Source organism: Schistocerca gregaria, chromosome X, assembly GCF_023897955.1.
Source record: "Schistocerca gregaria isolate iqSchGreg1 chromosome X, iqSchGreg1.2, whole genome shotgun sequence".
NCBI classification, from domain to species: domain Eukaryota; kingdom Metazoa; phylum Arthropoda; class Insecta; order Orthoptera; family Acrididae; genus Schistocerca; species Schistocerca gregaria.
In genome coordinates this window covers 74,649,316-74,668,128 of record NC_064931.1, presented here as the reverse complement: position 1 = coordinate 74,668,128, position 18,813 = coordinate 74,649,316, and the positions used below count along the sequence as shown (strand labels likewise).

The window sequence follows — 18,813 nt, the reverse complement described above, 5'->3', positions numbered from 1 at the left end:
CCTACGAACTTAATTTCAACAGTCGCTGTTTTCCCTGCAGACAATGCTCGCTCTCGCTAAACCCCGAGGGAGGTTGGCCGTATTGTGCACCGAGCACATCTTGAAGCTCTTCACGTATGTGCTTGCCATCCGAGAGCAAGTAAATAATTCCCTGCAATATTTTGTGTCATCCCGCACCACTGGGTGGAGTTTGGCGGCAGCTTCACTAGGGAACTGCCATCCCGTGCGTCATCTGCTGCAAACACCACAGCACAAACGGTTCTGTTTAGAGTTGTAGCGTGGCTGGTATGCACGAAGTGCTGACGAATGGCGTCGCACTGTGATCAGCGACGAATCGCGGTTGTGCACTATCCCTACTAGCATGGCGACGACCTGGGGAGAGGTCTCATTAATCCAATGTTTTGGAGAGGCACAGCGATGTTACGTGTGGTGTGGGGGCCTCATTGGGTATGAGACCAGGTCACGGCTGCTAGGGACTGAGGGAGCTCTGAAGGCACAACCGTACGTCAGGAACTCCCTGTGTCACCTCACATGCTGTAGTGCTCGTCAACACATGTCACGTGTCTCTGTTATGTTGAGGTACTCCTGTGGCCAACGAGATCCTCAGATCTGTGCCCGAAAACACACGAGTCGGATGCCGACTCCGTCCCAGTGGCAGTATTCAGGATATCGAGGACCGGTTGTGGGCCAGCTTGCGTCAGTAGACGATATGACAGTTTCGTGACACCTTTCCCAACCGAATCAGTTCTTGCACACAGGCCAGAGTGGAACCGTGGTCGTACTGATAAGGGGGCTCATACTACGTATAATTCTTTGTACATTGAACTCGATTTTGTAATCACTGAAATAATATCGCATACCCTCTCGACCCGTGATGTTTAACTTTGCCCCCCCCCCTCTCCCTCTCCCTCTCCCTCTCCGTTTTGGGTGACGTTGATGTTTTGGTTTTGGGGTGCTCAACTGCGCGGTCATCAGCGCCTGTACAAAGTCCGAATTTTTACACATTCCGATTTTTTGCACAGTCCAATCTAGCCATCATCAGGAATGATGACGATGATGATGATGATGATGATGATGATGATAACACAAACACCCAGTCCCCTCCTTTTCGACTGCTTCACTTTTTTTTTTTATTTTTGTCAGGCCGTGTATTTTGTTTCTCGTTTCTTTATCCTCCACAGAGTCCAGCACGATTTCGACATTACAGTTTCTTCTTTTTCCGTATATCATTTTTAGAGAGCATCGTGTCTGTAAAATTTTCGAATTTAATATTCATCGTAAATGGCTTCTTGCGTCTTGTGGCCAAACACCGTTATGGCTAATTCCGTCATCTTTCTTCGGACATTTGTAACGAGATGCCACTGTCATCGCTAGCATCATAATAACATTCGAGATGCGTCACTATTCTTTTAAAAGTTTATCATATTTTTTGCTTCATTAAAGTCACTAAGCACAAGCGACCTACTAATCTTCTTCACCTGTACCATCTTCATAGCGGCGAGCTATGAAGCACATTAGTTACCTGTTTTATGTTTCGCCCACAGATTCTTTTTATTTCACTAGACACACAACAGTCGAAACTACTGCCTCGCGTAGGGAAGCGAGTATTGGGGCCGGCACTGGGCAAGATCTCTAGTACACGCAAGCAGAATTTCGCAAACTGTCCATTTATATCTACATAAGCCGTGAAACTCGTCACATAACTTCGGTAGACGTTTATTTGGTCGACTCCAATTACCTTCTTTGTAAAACATCTTGAACAAAGAGAGAGAGGTGCATAGTACGTAAAGCGCCTCCCACTCCGTTTATACTGTATAAACTACAGACATCGTTTTATTTTGGCGCTCTGCGTATTTGTGACACTGTTTTGCGTAACAGACAGTACGTTCGGTGTTTGCTGCGATTGTATATGCTGCCTTCACAGACGCTTGTGTACCGAACTTGTCAGTTTTCTCCGCTGTAGCAAAGACATTGCGATTAAACAACGAATTTGCTTCGATGCAAAGTCATTACACTACGAAGAGCGCTGGCAAAGTACTTCATTTTCGATTCATTTGATACCGCACTCAGTAATCAGCACATCAATGTAGTATTTGTTGGCTCCCTTCAGCAAAACGGTGCTTTTTTGTCTTTACAAAAATAAGTTTGTTGAAAGTTTTACCATCATCACGGTGCTTCTATTTCCGAAATGTAGAATTTGCATCTAAATCTACATCTATACTTGCGATGTATCGTACCGCCGTCACTTTCCCCTTTCCTATTACCGTCACGAATGGTGCTCGGGAAGAATGATTGTTGGTAAACCTCAGAGTACGCTCAAATTTTTTCAGTATTATATTCGAGGTATTTATTTTAAGATACGTTGGAGGATGCAATGTATTTTTATTGAAAAATGTATTTTTACCTCCGTTAGTGTTATGACCAGATGAAACTACAGTTGTCCGGCCATAACTGTGGATGCCTTGACTCCTCGGTGAGGTGGCACATAGGAAGTAGAACACACGAGATATTAGTTCACTTTAATACATAAATGAAAAAAAAGATTTACTTGACACAGTTTTTGCCACAGCAGTTCTCGATAATGTAAAACTGTCAGTGGCTATTAAAGCATCATTTTATGCACTAAGTAATAAACTGTGCTTTTGAAGAGCGATGTCGTACATTGACAACAGTACAAGTTGATCTGAAACTTTAACAACTCGGTGGTCCTACTCTACAATGCTGACTTCTCCAGAAGAGGTGACGAACTAGGGCTGAGTGCTTCTGTGCCTAGCTGTAAATTGACCACAGATGTGAGCGTGCTGCTGTGCTGAGAGGCGAGACCTGTTGTTTAGGAGCATTTCCCACACGTCGCTGCGAATTGCAGTGAAACGTTGGTGACGTCTGTGATCTCGATTTGTGTTGCCTACTATGATGTGGCACCGTCATCTCTGGACGATACCACAGTTAGGTTCTAAATTCACACTCGTGCTCATGTCGTAGATTACACGTTTTATATACAAATATAGGACCTGTATTATTTGGGAATCCAAAAGCTGTGACAGTTGATGAAAGAAATGTATGTGATTTATTGTCAGCACTTTACTATGTAGCAGGGCTGAACAGACTTGCTAGTACCACAGGCTGTAAACCCTTCACTCTAATAAGGGCCCCAAAAAGAAAGAAAGGCTCGCATCATTTGTTCCACAAAATTCATTTTATAAAACAAATATAATTGCAACAATTTATCTTTACAGAAACATTATTTATACAGTTTAATTTGAAACTAGCTACACCACTGATTTCACAATAGCTTTGTTGTTTGGCTCAATGTTTCTAATAGTGGAGTGCAAAATGGGCTCTAAACTGTCATCGTCAAGCTATTCCTATTTTTTGATTTTTTTGTTCGTCGTTTTGTAAAGAGTTTTTGAACTAAAATAAGTTGACCCAAAGACGCTGTTGTAAAAAGAGAGAGAAGAGAATGCAAGAGCAGCCAGCGTGGGGCGGGACACAAACAGATCAACGGTGGGCCGTGGTCTCTGCATCGCTGCTATGCAGGCTGTTTCAAAACTCGATGGCAGAACTTCAGGAATGGATTCGTCGTATAACAAGCAGAAACAAAAAGGTGTGTCGACATGGGTCCGCAAATGCATCGTTACAGATTTATTCGACCTTCACTCCCTGTAAACTGCACTGTGCGTCTGTAACGCCAGCTGGTGTACTCTGGTAACGTATCGGAGGAAATGTTCGAAATGATCTCCTCCTCCCTGAATACAGGCCTTTGTTCGTCGCCTCACTGAATTCCGCACACGGTCAGAAATGCATGTTGTTCGCGCTGTCTGAAGGGCTGCCACAGTGCGCGCATCGAGAGTAGGTTCATCCGCAACAGAGACTTTACGTGTCCTCACAGGTGAAAGTCCAGGGAGTTTAAATCAGGCGAAAGGAATGGTCAAGCAACTGACCCACCTCTACCTATCTAGCGCTCAGGAAAACGTGCATTCAGGTGCCTCCGGGCAGGCAGACTGAAATGTGCTGGAGCACCATCCTGCATGAAAGTGCAAACGGCGTGTCTTGTAAGTAGTCGGGCAATGCAGTACGCAAGAAATCTGTGTAGTTCTGTACAGTAAGTCTCGTTGGAACGGAGTAGGGTCCCAAAAAGCAATCGCCAGTAACGACTGGCCAGGCAATAATGGAGAACCTCTGTTGGTGAGACGATTGTATTGTTGCATGGAGATTTGCCTCCTCCCGCATGCCCCGATTACGCAAATTCTAGATTCCGTCCCTTATGAATGTCAGTTTATCTGTAAATAAAACGACAGTTGCAGAGATGGACGTCATAACACATTGCAGCAGGAGCCACTGGCAAAACGTTACGCTCGGAGGATAATCCGCACGAGACGAGGCCTGTAGACGCTGCAGATATTACGAATACAGCACGTTTTCACGTGAACGACTCAATATCGTCACGTGCGGCGCATTCCTCTGCAAGGCTGATCGCCTTTTTCTGGTTCTAGGAGTTCCATCCTTCCTCATCCTCTGGTGTTGTACTTCATGGCTGTCCCCGCTCCCTGATGGACGTGTGAAGCTCCAGTATTCACAGAGACGGCGATGAACTCCTTTAAATGTCTTTCGGTCTGGTAATCTGCGCAATGGGTAACGTTTCTCGTACAAGCGCAGTGCCTCCAGTGTATTGCCATCCACCAAACCGTACATGTAGTACACGGTCGCAAGCTTTTGGTTGCTGTACGTTTCCAGTTTGTAAATCACAGGCACAGGCAATTACAAACGACCGCATATACACCTTTGTTAATGGCTACTTATGTAACAATTGTAACTGGCATCGTCTGTTTTCATCTGTCAAAGAGCACTTGCCACCTTGCACTGCGTAACAGTAACATTCTCGAATAACTCGGTGTTGACGTAGCCTATTTTTGCTTTTTTTTATATGAGGAATCCATTGCCGAAGTTTTGCCATCGATTTTTGAAACACACTCTGTAGTGACCATTCATATTTCTTTTCCCTATTTTTAGTAGAATCTACTGGTGGTAACAAATATTGAGCTAAGAGCAAATAATAGTAGTTTGATCACTTCTGATCTACATCTCGTACACTTTTTCCATCCATGTGCGATACGAGCTATAAGTGTACACTGAACGTGCTACTTCTGCAGCGCACGAGATGAAGCCGTGTATGTCCTGCAACACGTAAGGGAGCCGTAACGGTTCGGCCTGAGAAATGAGCAGGTCCTCCCAGACGGCGTGGGCCGGCGTTTATGCATTGCGCAAGTGGATGGCGTGGCGCCGCTCTCCGTATAAGAGCACTGCACGGGCTGCACCCTTCCCGTTTCCCGCTTTCTGTGGACTCGCTGCTGCAACTGCTCGCAACATCCCTTCCAATTTAGCGATAATGGTGACAACTTAGAGCAAACGCTCAGGCATGCGACTTACGAATTTGCACTTGGGTAACTATGGATCAACAGAAAACATCCCTTTCAAAGATACGACTTGATTTCTTCGTACTTATTCAGAAAATTAAGGCTCTTGGTCACGACCAAGTTAAGCTTCCGGACTTGGAAGTAATCTAAAGGTACTGCAGATATTTTCCGAGTAATGTGGACATCCCTCATATTTCTTAAACATTGAATAAAGCTACTTGGTGTCTGCAATTAAACACGTCGCAATTACACAGGAAGATTTTGTGTCGAATTTAAGCTTCAGTCCATTATGCTATGTTTTCTCGCCAGTAGTGGTATAACTGCTCTTCGATGAATTATTTGCGTCTAACATTTACAATATTTGGCGGATATTTCTGTAAATATTTTAAATTTAATCTTCAGCAAGAATTAAATCGATCGCTATTTAACACTTTTCAAGAACGATCAAATATAGTCAAAAAAAGTGCATCGTCCCGTAATGTCGTCGACGATAAAAGGTGAGATTGTTAATCATACAGCAAAATACTGGTTACTTTGTGTACTACAACGGACTGAAACCATTGTTCTGATGTCTGGAACGCTTTGATATTAATGCTGTCCGTGCCACGTTTACGCGCAACCATATACTTTTCCAGATAATTATTTTTCCTTTTAAATCAGTTTTCTCTCTTTAAGGAGCTGTGAACGTAGGTCCAGAATGAACTGAATAAGGACCATAAAGACTAAGACCAAATAAGGAACACTAGAAGTATACCACTATTTATACTTTTGGGAAAATGGAAATTTGTGGTAAGGTCTTATGGGACCAAACTGCAGAGGTCATAGGTACCTAAGCCTACATACTACTTAATCTAACTTACGCTATGAACAACACACACACCCATCCCCGAAGGAGGGCTCAAACCCCGCGCAGCCCCTTTTAAGTATACTAAAATATGAAACCTATCAAGTTAAATATACGGGATATGCAGTTCTGCGGATCTCCCAGAAAAACTAAAATTAAGACCATATAATGGATCGCAGCAGTAAAAAGGTCGTGAAAGGGATAACGCAGCAGAAAATAAAAGACAGGAAATTTTAACAAGTGGGCTGTTGGACGGATAGAAAATCCCAAGAAGACCATAACCGCTCGGTCTGAATAGGAAAGGAGCCCATTCGGAGAGAATTCAGGTAATATATATAAAGAAAACGGTAACGAAAATTCTCGAAATGCCGCTCGGTGCACACCACGAAGTCTACAAGGGATCAGACAGTGATGGTTACAATAAATTTAAATTTTCTTTCCTCGTCACGGGCTTCACTGAGATGTACAAACATGTTCTCTCGTAAGTCCAAATAATTTCCATTCGCTGAATGACGGTAGAAAATTGTGGATTTATCTGGAGAGTGGATATTTCGGAAGGATCTCAGCCAAAGCCAAGCCAGGCATCTGGACAGACTGATGACAGTACGAGTAGTTTGGACGAGCGGTTATAACAGTTAACCAAAATTCATAAATGATTTTTAATACATTTTTCATCAAGTGTTTCTTCACAGATCGAAGTAGTTACTTGGCATTATGTCGTTTTACGTGACTAATGGCCTTTAAAACTGTATTCAGTCATATGTTGTTTGGATTACATTGCTGATCGCTTTCGTTGGCTTTAAGACCATAAAATTTATCTACTTCCACTTTACTGTGTGAGCGTTTTAGCAGTCGTCGATGATGTAAAGACGTTTGCCAATGAGATTTTTATGGCTAATAATCTAACAGCAATCTAATGTACCACTAGCTGTAGAATTTTCTTCTCAGTTGCTCGTACATCGCTATGAATCGTAAAATGGAAAATTTTGTTTATACTGCTTACCGTGAGAACGGAAACTGAAGTGGAAAATCGGAAAAGGTTTCCAGTGGATGGGATCGCGCATTAATTCTTGTCCATGCTGTGGCCACTCACTGCACCAGTTACCAGAGAAAAATGAAATCTGGAAGGCCGAAGAAGTTGTGGAACACATGCATAAGTCTCACGCTAGTGTTTAAAAAGCCGTTGCACATTTCGAAAAAAAAAAGTTCTTGACGAGTGCTAATATGTACATGGGCGAATTGATTGCTGTATGTTTATCTCGGGTAACTCCTTTATATACTGAGATGTACAGAAATAATACTTTATATAGTGATGGAGGCTACTTGAGGAAGCCAAAAAGCGACTTCGGGTTGTAGGGTCAGGAGAGTAACTAATGAATGGCGTACTGGTCCTTTTTCTCATGGATTTCCCTAACTCTTGAGAACTGTGATACATGATACAACGCTCAGCAACATCACGAAATTATATTAAACGTGAGGTGGAAGTCGCTGGAAACAGTTGAGTTTAAGCCCCCCCTTGCGCAACGTTTCACTTAGCATTGAATGTGTAACTACGCCACGCTCGCAGACTAGGGTCTTACGTGTAACTCATTTTCCAATTATTTGTTTGCGACATGTTTAATTGTATGCGTCAACGAATATTATACATGTAAATTCTCATTTTAAGATTTATCGAGATATCAGTGCCGAAGTACATAATTCAATTCACATATAGATATTTTCTTCAGTGTCTTTGTAGATAAAGTTTCAAGTGTTAACCGTGCTTCAAAAAACTCGTCCCTTTATGCAGTGTTATTTATTGGTAACCTTATTTCGATATCTTCAACCGTATGGTTAGTGAAGTCTGCATTCCGTGCGGAAACTGGTCTACTTTTTATAAAGAAGTAATTATCTGAGCGTTAGGTAGTCTTTTCGGATGGCATTTGTCTGGAGTGTCGCCTTGTACAGGTGGAAATGTGGTCGATAAAAGATCCGACAAAAATTGAATCGGAATTTTCAAATATAAAAGTTAAAGAAGAAAGTCAAAGATTACACAAATAGAGCGTATGATAACGAGGTGGTGCTGAATCGAACTGAGGAGAAAGGGAATGTGTTGCACAACTTGACTGCAAGAAGGCAGCGGTTGATAAGGCACCCTCTGAGGCGCGCCGGGGGGGTAAGCGTGGGACATAAAAATTGTCGATGGTGTCCAAGGCGTCACTGTATCAAGCAGGATCGAGTGGGTGTGGGTTGTAGTACGCAGAGATGAAGAGGTTTGCACAGGATAGATCTTCGTGGAGAGCTGCATCAAACCAGTCTTCGGACTGAAGACTGTAGCCTCGCCATCATGAACAACTGTTTCTGCAGTATCTGTAGGTTACCCGGGTTCATGTGCTGATAAGTGCATTCTAGAGTAACATACGGCATTACGGGGGTCATTTTATGGTGGTCCATAATGCAATTACTGAAGCTGCGAATATCAGTAAGACGCATGCATGAGCTTGTTCTTATTGTATGATGAAAAGTAGATTCTCTGGGCGAGCAAAATTGAAAATGTCAGTACACAATGACATTTCCATGCGTTTCATCCTCATCAACTGCCAGCGAATAAAGTAAAAGATGAGTCTGAGACTGAGCGAGATGTCAAATAACTTCACGCAATCACTGAGTGATCACGTTATTCATAAATACCAGCAGGCACTTTTGTCCTACGATTTCATCTAAACACGAATGGAAAACATGAGTCATCTTGCCGGTTTACTTCAGATGACATTTCTTTCGGCTTTGTTTGCAAAAAGGAAAGAATTTTACGAAAAAAATGAGAAATTTAACAAGAAAAATGAAGAAAGAGGGTATGGATTTGAGGAAGTGCTCACGAAATAGACAACCTCCCCCTCCACCCAGTAGCATCCTGGCCCATTACTAGTGCCTTGCCTAGCAAATCCTTTGTATTAGTAGGAGATTGTTGGAGAACAGAACGGTGCTACGCAGTTTGAAAGAAAAATTCTGTGAGACTGCGTAATGTTAATGAAGGATAGCTTTTGTTTTAGGCTACTTTGAATATTCTTATTCTTTGGAGTATTATTTCAAGTAACGATCACAACAACGTTAGGTGAGAAATATATATATATTCCAGCCAACCATTGGCTATACCTACTGCTGGGATTTAGTAATGTAACACAGTAACTCTAAGGAAAAAATACTGTTAAACGGGTATGAAGCTAAATTGTATCGATGAAAGGAAACGTATTTCCGACAGATTTTACGTTTTCAATTGCGTTTCGATGCTTGGCTTCGGAATTCTGTCTGCTAGATCTATGGTACCGTGAGTCGTGCTTGTATTGTAGAATATACAGCGCTATGCGACACACGAAAGAGCGCGCATTTTGACTGCTTTGGCACTTCAGATTAAGATACACAACAGGGACAAATTTAAAACACGAAGGTTGACAACAAAATTTAATCGAATTTTAGATGCAAGTAATAATGAAATCGCATCCCGCTACAGGAAAAAAACTTCAGACTGCAAAAGACGAAAACTCTAAGTAAATGAATTTTGAAACGGTTTATGTAAATAGGAAACAGTACAACGTCGAACAAAAGCTCGATTTAGCAGCCAATTTATGCCGTGTTTAGTTGGTTGATTTGAGGGAGGTCATCGGTTCTATGGAATTAGGAAGTCGGCCGTGGCTTTTCAAAGGAACCATCCCGGCATTTGCATGGAGCGATTTAGTGAAATCACGGAAAACCTAAATCAAGATAGCCGGACGGGGGTTCGTACCGTCGTCCTCCCGAATGCGTGTCCAGTGTGCTAACCACTGCGCCACCTCACTCGGTATGCCGTGTCTGGTTGTGAATTGCTAAAATATACAGTCATAAGGAAAAAGAAACAGCACAGTCCATTACCCCGTACGATCGTACAGAAACTTAAATTGTGTAAAGATATTTGCGACTACTGTTTCTCAAACGGAAGCAAATCTCACGGCTTATATTCGGCGTTTATAATAAAGTGATCACTCAGTGTGTTGTTTTTAATGTTAAAAGAAATGAGGTGGGCTTAGAACGAGTGAGTGTGACGGTTAACTTTGAGGCATTTCCTTTGCAAACAGGCGATGAGATGGGTGGCAGACGCGTTTGGCAGTCGCTGGTGCGCCGCCGGAAGACCGCCAGCACCTCCTCGCACTGTGAGTCTCTCCCCTGATCTCGTAACGTATCTAACTTTCTGTCTCTCAACCAACTTCCTAACCGTGAACTGATCTGTAAATGTGACATCTTATTCAATTGTGGGAATGTGAAGCTCCTTTACCTATTCACACTTACACTCATGAGTAACTGCACCTATAACTTTAAATATTGGGATTTTCTGGGGTAGTACTAAATATTTCCGTCGCTTATACGCAGAGCAACTTCGTAAGGATAAATGAAAAGCACAATATTGTGTATTTTCTGCACTATTTTTTTTGTTAACCAGCTCCCGGCTTACAGGATCATCATCAGATTCTGTGCTTTTCATTTATTATTATTTGAGGAAGCGTTGATACTGACAGCTTTGAATTAAGTACAAGCGCTATTCTTAAAGTAAGGATGTGGAGATACAGTTGTGTGAGAACTAGTAAATTTCATGAATGTCCGAAAGAACTTCCACCATTCATATAATCGATTCACCTCGATGGGCAATGAATCCACACCCTTCAGTGTGGATGCACATTTACGTCCGAGCTCCAACGGGACTCTTTAAGTTAACGAGCGTGTAGGACATGGATAGGTGGAGCTAGGCTGGAGTCAGAGTCGGCTGGGAAGCGTGCCGAGGTAGTCTGCGCACTTTGCAATAAACACTGTTCTGTGTGGTGCAGTGATTAACGCAGCTGCTTAGTAAACAGAAGATCGGGTTCGTGTGCTGGTCCAGCACGCTCTTTCGCTCGTCGCCACTGATTCTGCATAAAGTCCCTATGTAGCAGGTATAAGTAAGTCCCTCTCCTCCCTTTCCTATCTCCCCCCACGCCTTCAATTTACCTAATAAAATGGTAGAGAATATAAAATAATTCTTTGAAACATTTGGTTAATGCAAAAATTGGCTAATAACATACATACGTTTAAATACGTCACCGCCGTCTTCAACACACTTTTCACCTTCCTGCTAACATTGCGCGTGGTTCTTCTGACATCTTAGTGTACTTGTATGAGGGTATCTCTTTTCATAACGCGTCTTTTGTGCTGATTTTACTCTACAGACTTTTCTGTCCACATCTCTCACAAACAAAAATCCAGTGAGTCTTTCTCTGGTGACCTTGGAGGCCAAGGAACACTACCTGTGTAACTGACTTATCGTTGAAGGAGTGGTTCACCGAAATATGTTACATATTAGAGAAATTGTGGGAAGTTTCACTACTGATGGTGAAACTGTTCACGTAAAATTCTATGTGAAACACCGACGCTTTTATAGACCCAAGCTCAGGTCGTAGGGTTACATTCTGTATCCTTAAGACTGGCCATTCCTTTTAGTTCGGTTGCGTATGCACAGGAAACATCTGTACTGGTAGCTGAACCGGACTCCTGCAGTTTGATGAAAGCACGCGTAAACGTTTTCGATGTTGGTGGTCTGCGGGTGGGAAACAGTGTATGTTGTTCGTTGTAGCACCAAGAGTCATTCCATTACGTAATACGAAAAAAAGTTGTTGTGTTCTGCATGTCTAAATGATGTACAGTTTTACTTTAATTATTTGTATTACCAGCGACCTTTAACTTGCAACAGCAGTCTCGATTGAGTAGAACATAGAATTGGGAAATGTAGGTACTTGTTTCGCGAAAAATGTGCGCTTTGGAGGTGTATACATAAACTTTCAACCTCTATATCTTCACATTGACTGAAAATTGGCCACATGTTTGCATGAACATCGGAACTGCCTTTCATCCACCTCCTATAATACTGAAAATGCCTCCTTAAGCAGCTCATATAGTCTCAACACCTATCCATTACCTCGCGCTGTGGGAAATTCTTCCTCAGCTAAAGCTTCCCAAAGGCAAACTTAATGGACGTCGTTCTAGTCGAATCTTTAACTTCAGTGGTAGTCAGCCATTTACACGGCCTTAGCAACGCCGTTAGGTACTTTCTTCTTCCGCTTAGGTGAGTGCTGCAGCGGTCTCCAGGGTCCATTCCTCTCTCTTATTAAGAAATATAAGTATTTCAAACCGTGTAGGGGAGTTGCCAAGAGTTTTGGAACACTGGGGAAGAATCTGTACATCCATCTTTTCACAAAAGATAGAAGAGTCTCAGCTGCTCAGTATATACACTGTGATCAAAAGTATCCTGACACCTCCAAAAACATACGTTTTTCATATTAGGTGCATTATGCTGCCTCCAACTGCCAGGTACTTCATATCAGCCGCCTCAGTAGACATTACACATCGTGAGAGAGCGGAATGGGGCGCTCCGCGGAACTCAAAGACTTCGAACGTGGTCAGGTGACTGGGTGTCACTTCCCTCATACGTCTGTACGCGAGATTTCCACACTCCTAAACATCCCTAGGTCTTCTGTTTCCGATGTGATAGTGAAGTGGAAACGCTAAGTGACACGTACAAAAGCGTACAGGCTGACGTCGTCTGTTGACTGACGGAGTCCGCCGACAGTTGAAGGGGATCGTAATATGTAATAGGCAGACATCTATCCTGACCATCACACAGGAATTCCAAACTGGATCAAGATTTACTATGATAGTTAGGCGAGAGGTGAGAAAACTTGGATTTCATGGTCGAGGGGCTGCTCATAAGCCACACATCACGCCGGTAAGTGCCAAACGACGCCTCGCTTTGTGTAAGGAGCGTAAACATTGGACGATTGAACAGTGGAAAACGTTGTGTGGAGAGACGAATCACGGTACACAATGTGGCGATGTGATGGCAGGGTGTGGGTATGGCGAATGTCCGGTGAACGTCATCTGCAGCGTGTGTAAAATTCGGAGGCGGTGGTGTTATTGTGCGGTCGTGTTTTTTTATGGAGGGGGCTTGCACCCCTTGTTGTTTTGCGTGGCACTATCAAAGCTAAGGCTTACACTGATCTTTTAAACACTTTCTTGCTTCCCACTGTTGAAGGCTAATTCGGGGTTGGCGACTGCATCTTTCAACACGATCGAGCACCTATTCATAATGAACGGCCTGTGGCGAGATGGTCACACGAAAATAACACCCCTGTAATGGACTGGCCTGCACAGAGTCCTGATCTGAATCCTATACAACACCTTCGGGATGTTTTGGAACGCCGACTTCGTGCGACGCCTCACCGACCGACATCGATACCTCTCCTCAGTGAAGCACTCCGTGAAGAATGGGCTGCCATTCCCCAAGAAACCTTCCAGCACCTGACTGAACGTATGCCTGCGAGAGTGGAAGCTGTCATCAAGGCTAAGAGGGGAACAACACCATATTGAATTCCAGCATTAGCGATGGAGTGCGCCACCAACTTGTAACTAATTTTCAGCAAGGTGTCCGGATACTTTTGATCACACAGTGTAATATCAAATCAAAAACCTTTCAGTTGTCTAAATTTCCATATTGTTATTTTATTGGCCTATCTGTTTCGGCGATATAGTACGCCACCTTCAGGCCCCATGACCGACGTGTAGGAAGAGTCCCACCATTGGTCCAGTCGAAATAGGGGCAGTATTCAAAGACTGTTATCCGTAGATTTCTACGTGTGACAGCGATCTCTTCAAACATCACCTGCTGGCCGGTCAGCGTTGGACAGTAATCATTTAGCCAGAGACAGACAACTGTAGTTCACGTCGAGTGTAGCGTAGTCATCACTAAGTTTTGATGTATTTAACAAGCTTCGTACATTAAGTTTGAAGTCCGAGACGGTTGCCACCTTCTCAGTTCAACGTTAGCTAAACATTTTTTTCAGGTTTGGAGGGGATGGCGGACATAGTATGAGAATGTTACTAAATGACGGTTTACCGATATAAAAGAACGTAATGAAGTATGCGTACCGTAAATTCGAATGAAATGAAATGAAATGTCGTGTGGCTAGGGCATCCCGTCGGGTAGACCGTTCGCCTGGTGCAGGTCTTTAGAGTTGACGCCACTTCGGCGACCTGCTCGTCGATGAGGATGAAATGATGATGATTAGGTCAACACAACAGCCAGTCCCTGAGCGGAGAAAATCTCCGACCCAGCCGGGAATCGAACCCGGGCTCTTAGGATTGACAGTCTGTCACGCTGACCACTCAGCTACCGGGGGCGGACTCACCGGGCCAGAAAACAAAAATAACGGTAGAGACGCAAGCTGCAAAAACTAGGTACTGGCTCAGTTCCACGGAAACAATGACATACGTTAATAATACTTTAAATTTTGTGGAGAATCTTATGTAAGCGCCAAAAAGGTAATCGAAGGAGTGAGCTGGGCGTAATTTCACTGCTTGATAGTCGTAAAGATCTGAACACTGTGCTACTCCAGTGAGGAAAGTTTAGTTTACGGACCTAATGGCTCTGAGCACTATGGGACTTAACATCTGTGGTCATCAGTACCCTAGAACTAAGAACTACTTAAACCTAACCAACCTAAGGACATCACACACATCCATGCCCGAGGCAGGATTCGAACCTGCGACCGTAGCAGTCGCACGGTTCCGGACTGCGCGCCTAGAACCGCGAGACCACCGCGGCCGACTAGTACTCGGTACATTTGTATTGTTGTTAGCTCAGCTATCAAGGGTATTGACAACAAAGTGTCTGACTGTTCCACACAGCATATAGTGGTAAGCAGAAATTTGTGTAATTATTACAAATTATTGAGCGATTTCTTGATAGTATATTTGCACAATCTTATCACCATACAAGAAAGGGAAGTTTGCATTCTTCTTACAGACGTTAAAAAAGAGTAAGATTGTTGTTGTAGTATCCCGTCGACGACGAGGTTCTTAGAAATGGCACGCAAATTCGGAAGAATACAGAAGGAAATCGGCCGTGTCCTTTTCAAAGGAATCATCTCGACATTTTCCACGGAAAACCTAAATCTGGATTGCCGGACGGTGATTTTAACCTCCATCCTTCCAAATCCATTGTCTTAACACTGCGCCACATCGCTCGGTATCGGCAATAGATTATGCGATACTTGCGGTATATGTAATACGACAGACTTACGGGAGTCCTCACACTCCAGCTGACGCTCTCTGTGGCTGTAGGAACACGCCTTCTCATTTCTGGCTGCATCGCTGGACGCTGTGTACTGCGTACTTTGCCCTCAACGAAACCACAAAGGGAGAATCCGCACACAGACATACGATAGCAGGATGACTGTGTGCCGAAGACGGGTGCTGACGATGCGCGAACACATCGTCAGCCTTGCTGAAGCTGTTTAAGTTACAGCCGGACTATCGAGTGTCAGTGTGAAGGGAAAATGAATGCCTGTCTTTTCCCCTCCACGTGGAGTTTTAAAGTTACCGTATGTACGGGGAGCGTTCTCTAAGTAATGCAACACATTTTTTTTTGAAAACTGAGTTGTTTGTTGTGTGACATTGTGGAATATTTGCACTTCAACCCCTGTACTTTCGTGAAGTTCCGAAAGGTGGCTGCACTGTACGTAGCCTTCAAAATGGCATCTGTAACGGAGATGCGTTCCGAGCAGAGAGCTATCATTTGGCGGAAGCCAGAGCATCGCAGACATTCGTAGGCGCTCGCAGAATACGGAGACCTGGCAGTGAACAAGACGCCGGTGAGTCGATGGGCGAGGCGTCTGGCTTCATCACGACAAGGTCGCCAAACCTGTCCCCACTCCCGCCACACAGCTGTGACTCCTGCAACGTTGGAATGCTCGGACACTCACTGGAGGTGATCGACGAACCACAATCAAAAACTTCGTTGCTCAACTAGACGTCTCTATTGGTAGCGCTGACCCATTCGTCCACCAGTTGAGGTTCTCAGAGGTGTGTGCCCCCCTGGGTTCATCGCCGTCTAACAGAAGACAGTAAAGAGCAATGAAGGACCATCTGTGCGGAATTGCTTGCGCGAACATCGCCACAGGCGACGAAACACTTCGCACCGGAAGCGGAATGGCAGTCCGTGGAGTGGCGCCGCACCCTCAGCAGGTAAAGTCATGGCAACGGTCTTCTAGGGCCCTGGTGTAACGAGAAACACTCAAGTGTCAATTATAATTATCCGGGCTGTTATGCCGTGGTCGGTTGATGAATTTTGTCTCAATTCCCAACATTTCGTCTCCGACTGCGGGAGACATCTTGAAGGGGCTCCGTAGGTCTGACTGTAGCGAGTCAGTGGGTGTGTTGGACCTTTCATCGACCTACGGAGCCCCTTGAAGATGTCTCCCGCAGGCGGAGACGAAACGTTGGGAATTGAGACAAAATTCATCAAGCGACCACGGCATAATAGCTCGGATAATTATAATGCACATGATATCTCCGGCCGTGAAAGTCTACATTTTAGTATCAAACACTGAAGTGTGTTCTGCTACCCTCAGCAAATCGAAGAAACGACTTTAACGTGTTCGTCGTCACAAAAATGCGAACAGCTTCTCCGTGACAACGCAAGGCCTCACACAAGTCTGCGCACCCGAGAGGAGCTCACAAAACTTCATTGGGCTGTTCTTCCTCGTGCAGCCGACAGTCAGTATGTCGCACTTCCGACTCCCAACTTCCAACTGTTCGGCCTAATGAAGGGTGCGCTTCAGTGGAAGCAGTAGGTGCACGATGGGGAGGTTATTGATGCAGCAAGACGTTGGCTCCGACGTCGACACGTAGAGTGGTACCGTGCGGGCATACAGGCCGTACCAGTGAGGTGGCGTAAGGCCGTCGCATTGAAACGAGATTATGTTCAAAAAGTAGCCAAAGTGATTTATGTAAATCCTGAATAAAACCAACCTACTTTCAGAATTACTTACTGAAATCCCCTTGTAATAAGGCCATGTACGCTCTCCGGGGATAATTACCAAACGAGGTAGCGCAGTGGTTAATGCTCTGGACTCTAATTCGCGAACAGCATGTAACTCTCCGCGCAGACAGATTGATTTAGGTCTTCTGTGGATTCCCCTAATTCGCTTAAGATGAACGGTATGTATTTCATCATTGTCCAACACCAGCTTGTCCTCCGTCTGTAACGACCTCATCGTCGAATGTACGTGCAACTTCCTTCCCTCTCGACAAAAATGAATAGGCGAAACACACATAGTTTAAAATGGTAATTACCGGGCTTAATTTCAGACTGTTATTGCGATCACTATGACAATAAAGGTTTCCTCGGAACCACATACTTCAACTTTAAGCCTGTTGAAATTACTACGTAAACGAAGTGTTCCATCATCACTCATAAAAACTCATTCTGGCACACTCTCATTTTATTCGGTAATGATCGTAACATTTTCACGCTTCGGCTGCTTCTAGGCTAAATTTGTGAACGAAATGCCTTTGTACAGTACTACTTAACTGCTGCCAAAAATGTCCCTCAGTATGGATGAGGCAACCGTTGGCTGGCTCTTGACATTGACTTCTGCAGGTTGTGTCGGATATGTTTTATATGTCGACTGAAGTTTGACTTGTCGTGTCCTTTCCCTCAGTGACATTTGTTTGTTTGTGGTAAGTTCCTATGGGATCAAACTGCTGAGGTCATCGGTCCATAGGCCTATACACTACTTAATGTAACTTAAACTAACTTACGCTAAGGGCAACACACACATCCATGCCGAGGGAGGACTCGAACTTCCGACGGGGGGAGCCGTGCGAACCGTGGCAAGGCGCCCCACGGTGACAAATACATTTTCCGTCACTACATTGTTCGTGCCATCTTCGTACCGAAATCGCAACAGGAGCACAACGCTCAAATTGGGGCCCATACCAAAACAAGAGTGACTTCGCGTGTATTCAAGTACACTCCCCCATCGTAGAGTGTGCCTGCTGCTGAGTAGAGCCTCGGGTCGTCTTGTGCTTCGGAGGAAACATATCCTGTTAATCATTTACCTGGAACAAATGAAAAATGAATTACTAATATTCCATATTATCGTCCTATTTTGACAAGTAACACAATGGAGTAAAGAAAGTGTCCTGCGAGCTCCAAAACACACTGCTGCACTTACAGACACGCGTTCAGTTTGATCGGGCTATCCAGTCGGGTGCTAACGCCGTATTTTATTCAGTAAAAGCAGCAACAATGCGCGATTTCCACTGTAGATGTGCCGTAGAAATAAATACAAACGTCAAAACTTCAAAAATCCCTGTTGGAATGCTATTAAGACCTTGTGTTTCTGAAATTTGTAATTAATCCGATAATTTGTAACCACCCTGTTGTGTAAGCAAGGATGGACGTGCAGCGAAACCTGCGTGTGTCAAGCTGAGGCCTTTAGTTCACGCTGTGGTAACTACGAACAGCCGTATTCAGGTCATGACACAATAGTGAGCAGTCTAAGCAGTTGCGAAAAGAGAGGATGGGAAGGCATTTTTCCAGCGATTCGTCGTTAATGCAAGAGTCTGAATCGGTAAAGGACAAATTACGACGATGAGCCTATATTTTCATTCGTTTTGTGGTTATTTCTGTCAAGGTTGCTGATATTTGTTGTTTCAGGGTAAATACTTACTTTT

The 18,813-nt window shown here is 44.0% G+C and overlaps 1 protein-coding gene across 5 annotated transcripts in view; it reads left to right on the top strand.

Annotated features, from left to right (window-relative positions):
• LOC126299587 (ras GTPase-activating protein raskol-like) overlaps positions 1–18,813 on the top strand; it is a 703,968-nt gene that overhangs the window by 316,964 nt on the left and 368,191 nt on the right. The window contains exon 2 of one of the 5 annotated variants that reach the window (XM_049991603.1): positions 10,347–10,421. The exons of 3 other annotated variants lie outside the window; for them this stretch is intronic. In XM_049991603.1, the coding sequence (XP_049847560.1) occupies positions 10,355–10,421 (67 nt within the window). In that variant the 5' untranslated portion in view covers positions 10,347–10,354. Of the gene's footprint in view, positions 1–10,288; positions 10,422–18,813 lie in introns of those variants that run through there. One more of the 5 variants, XM_049991604.1, reaches the window with a different exon arrangement.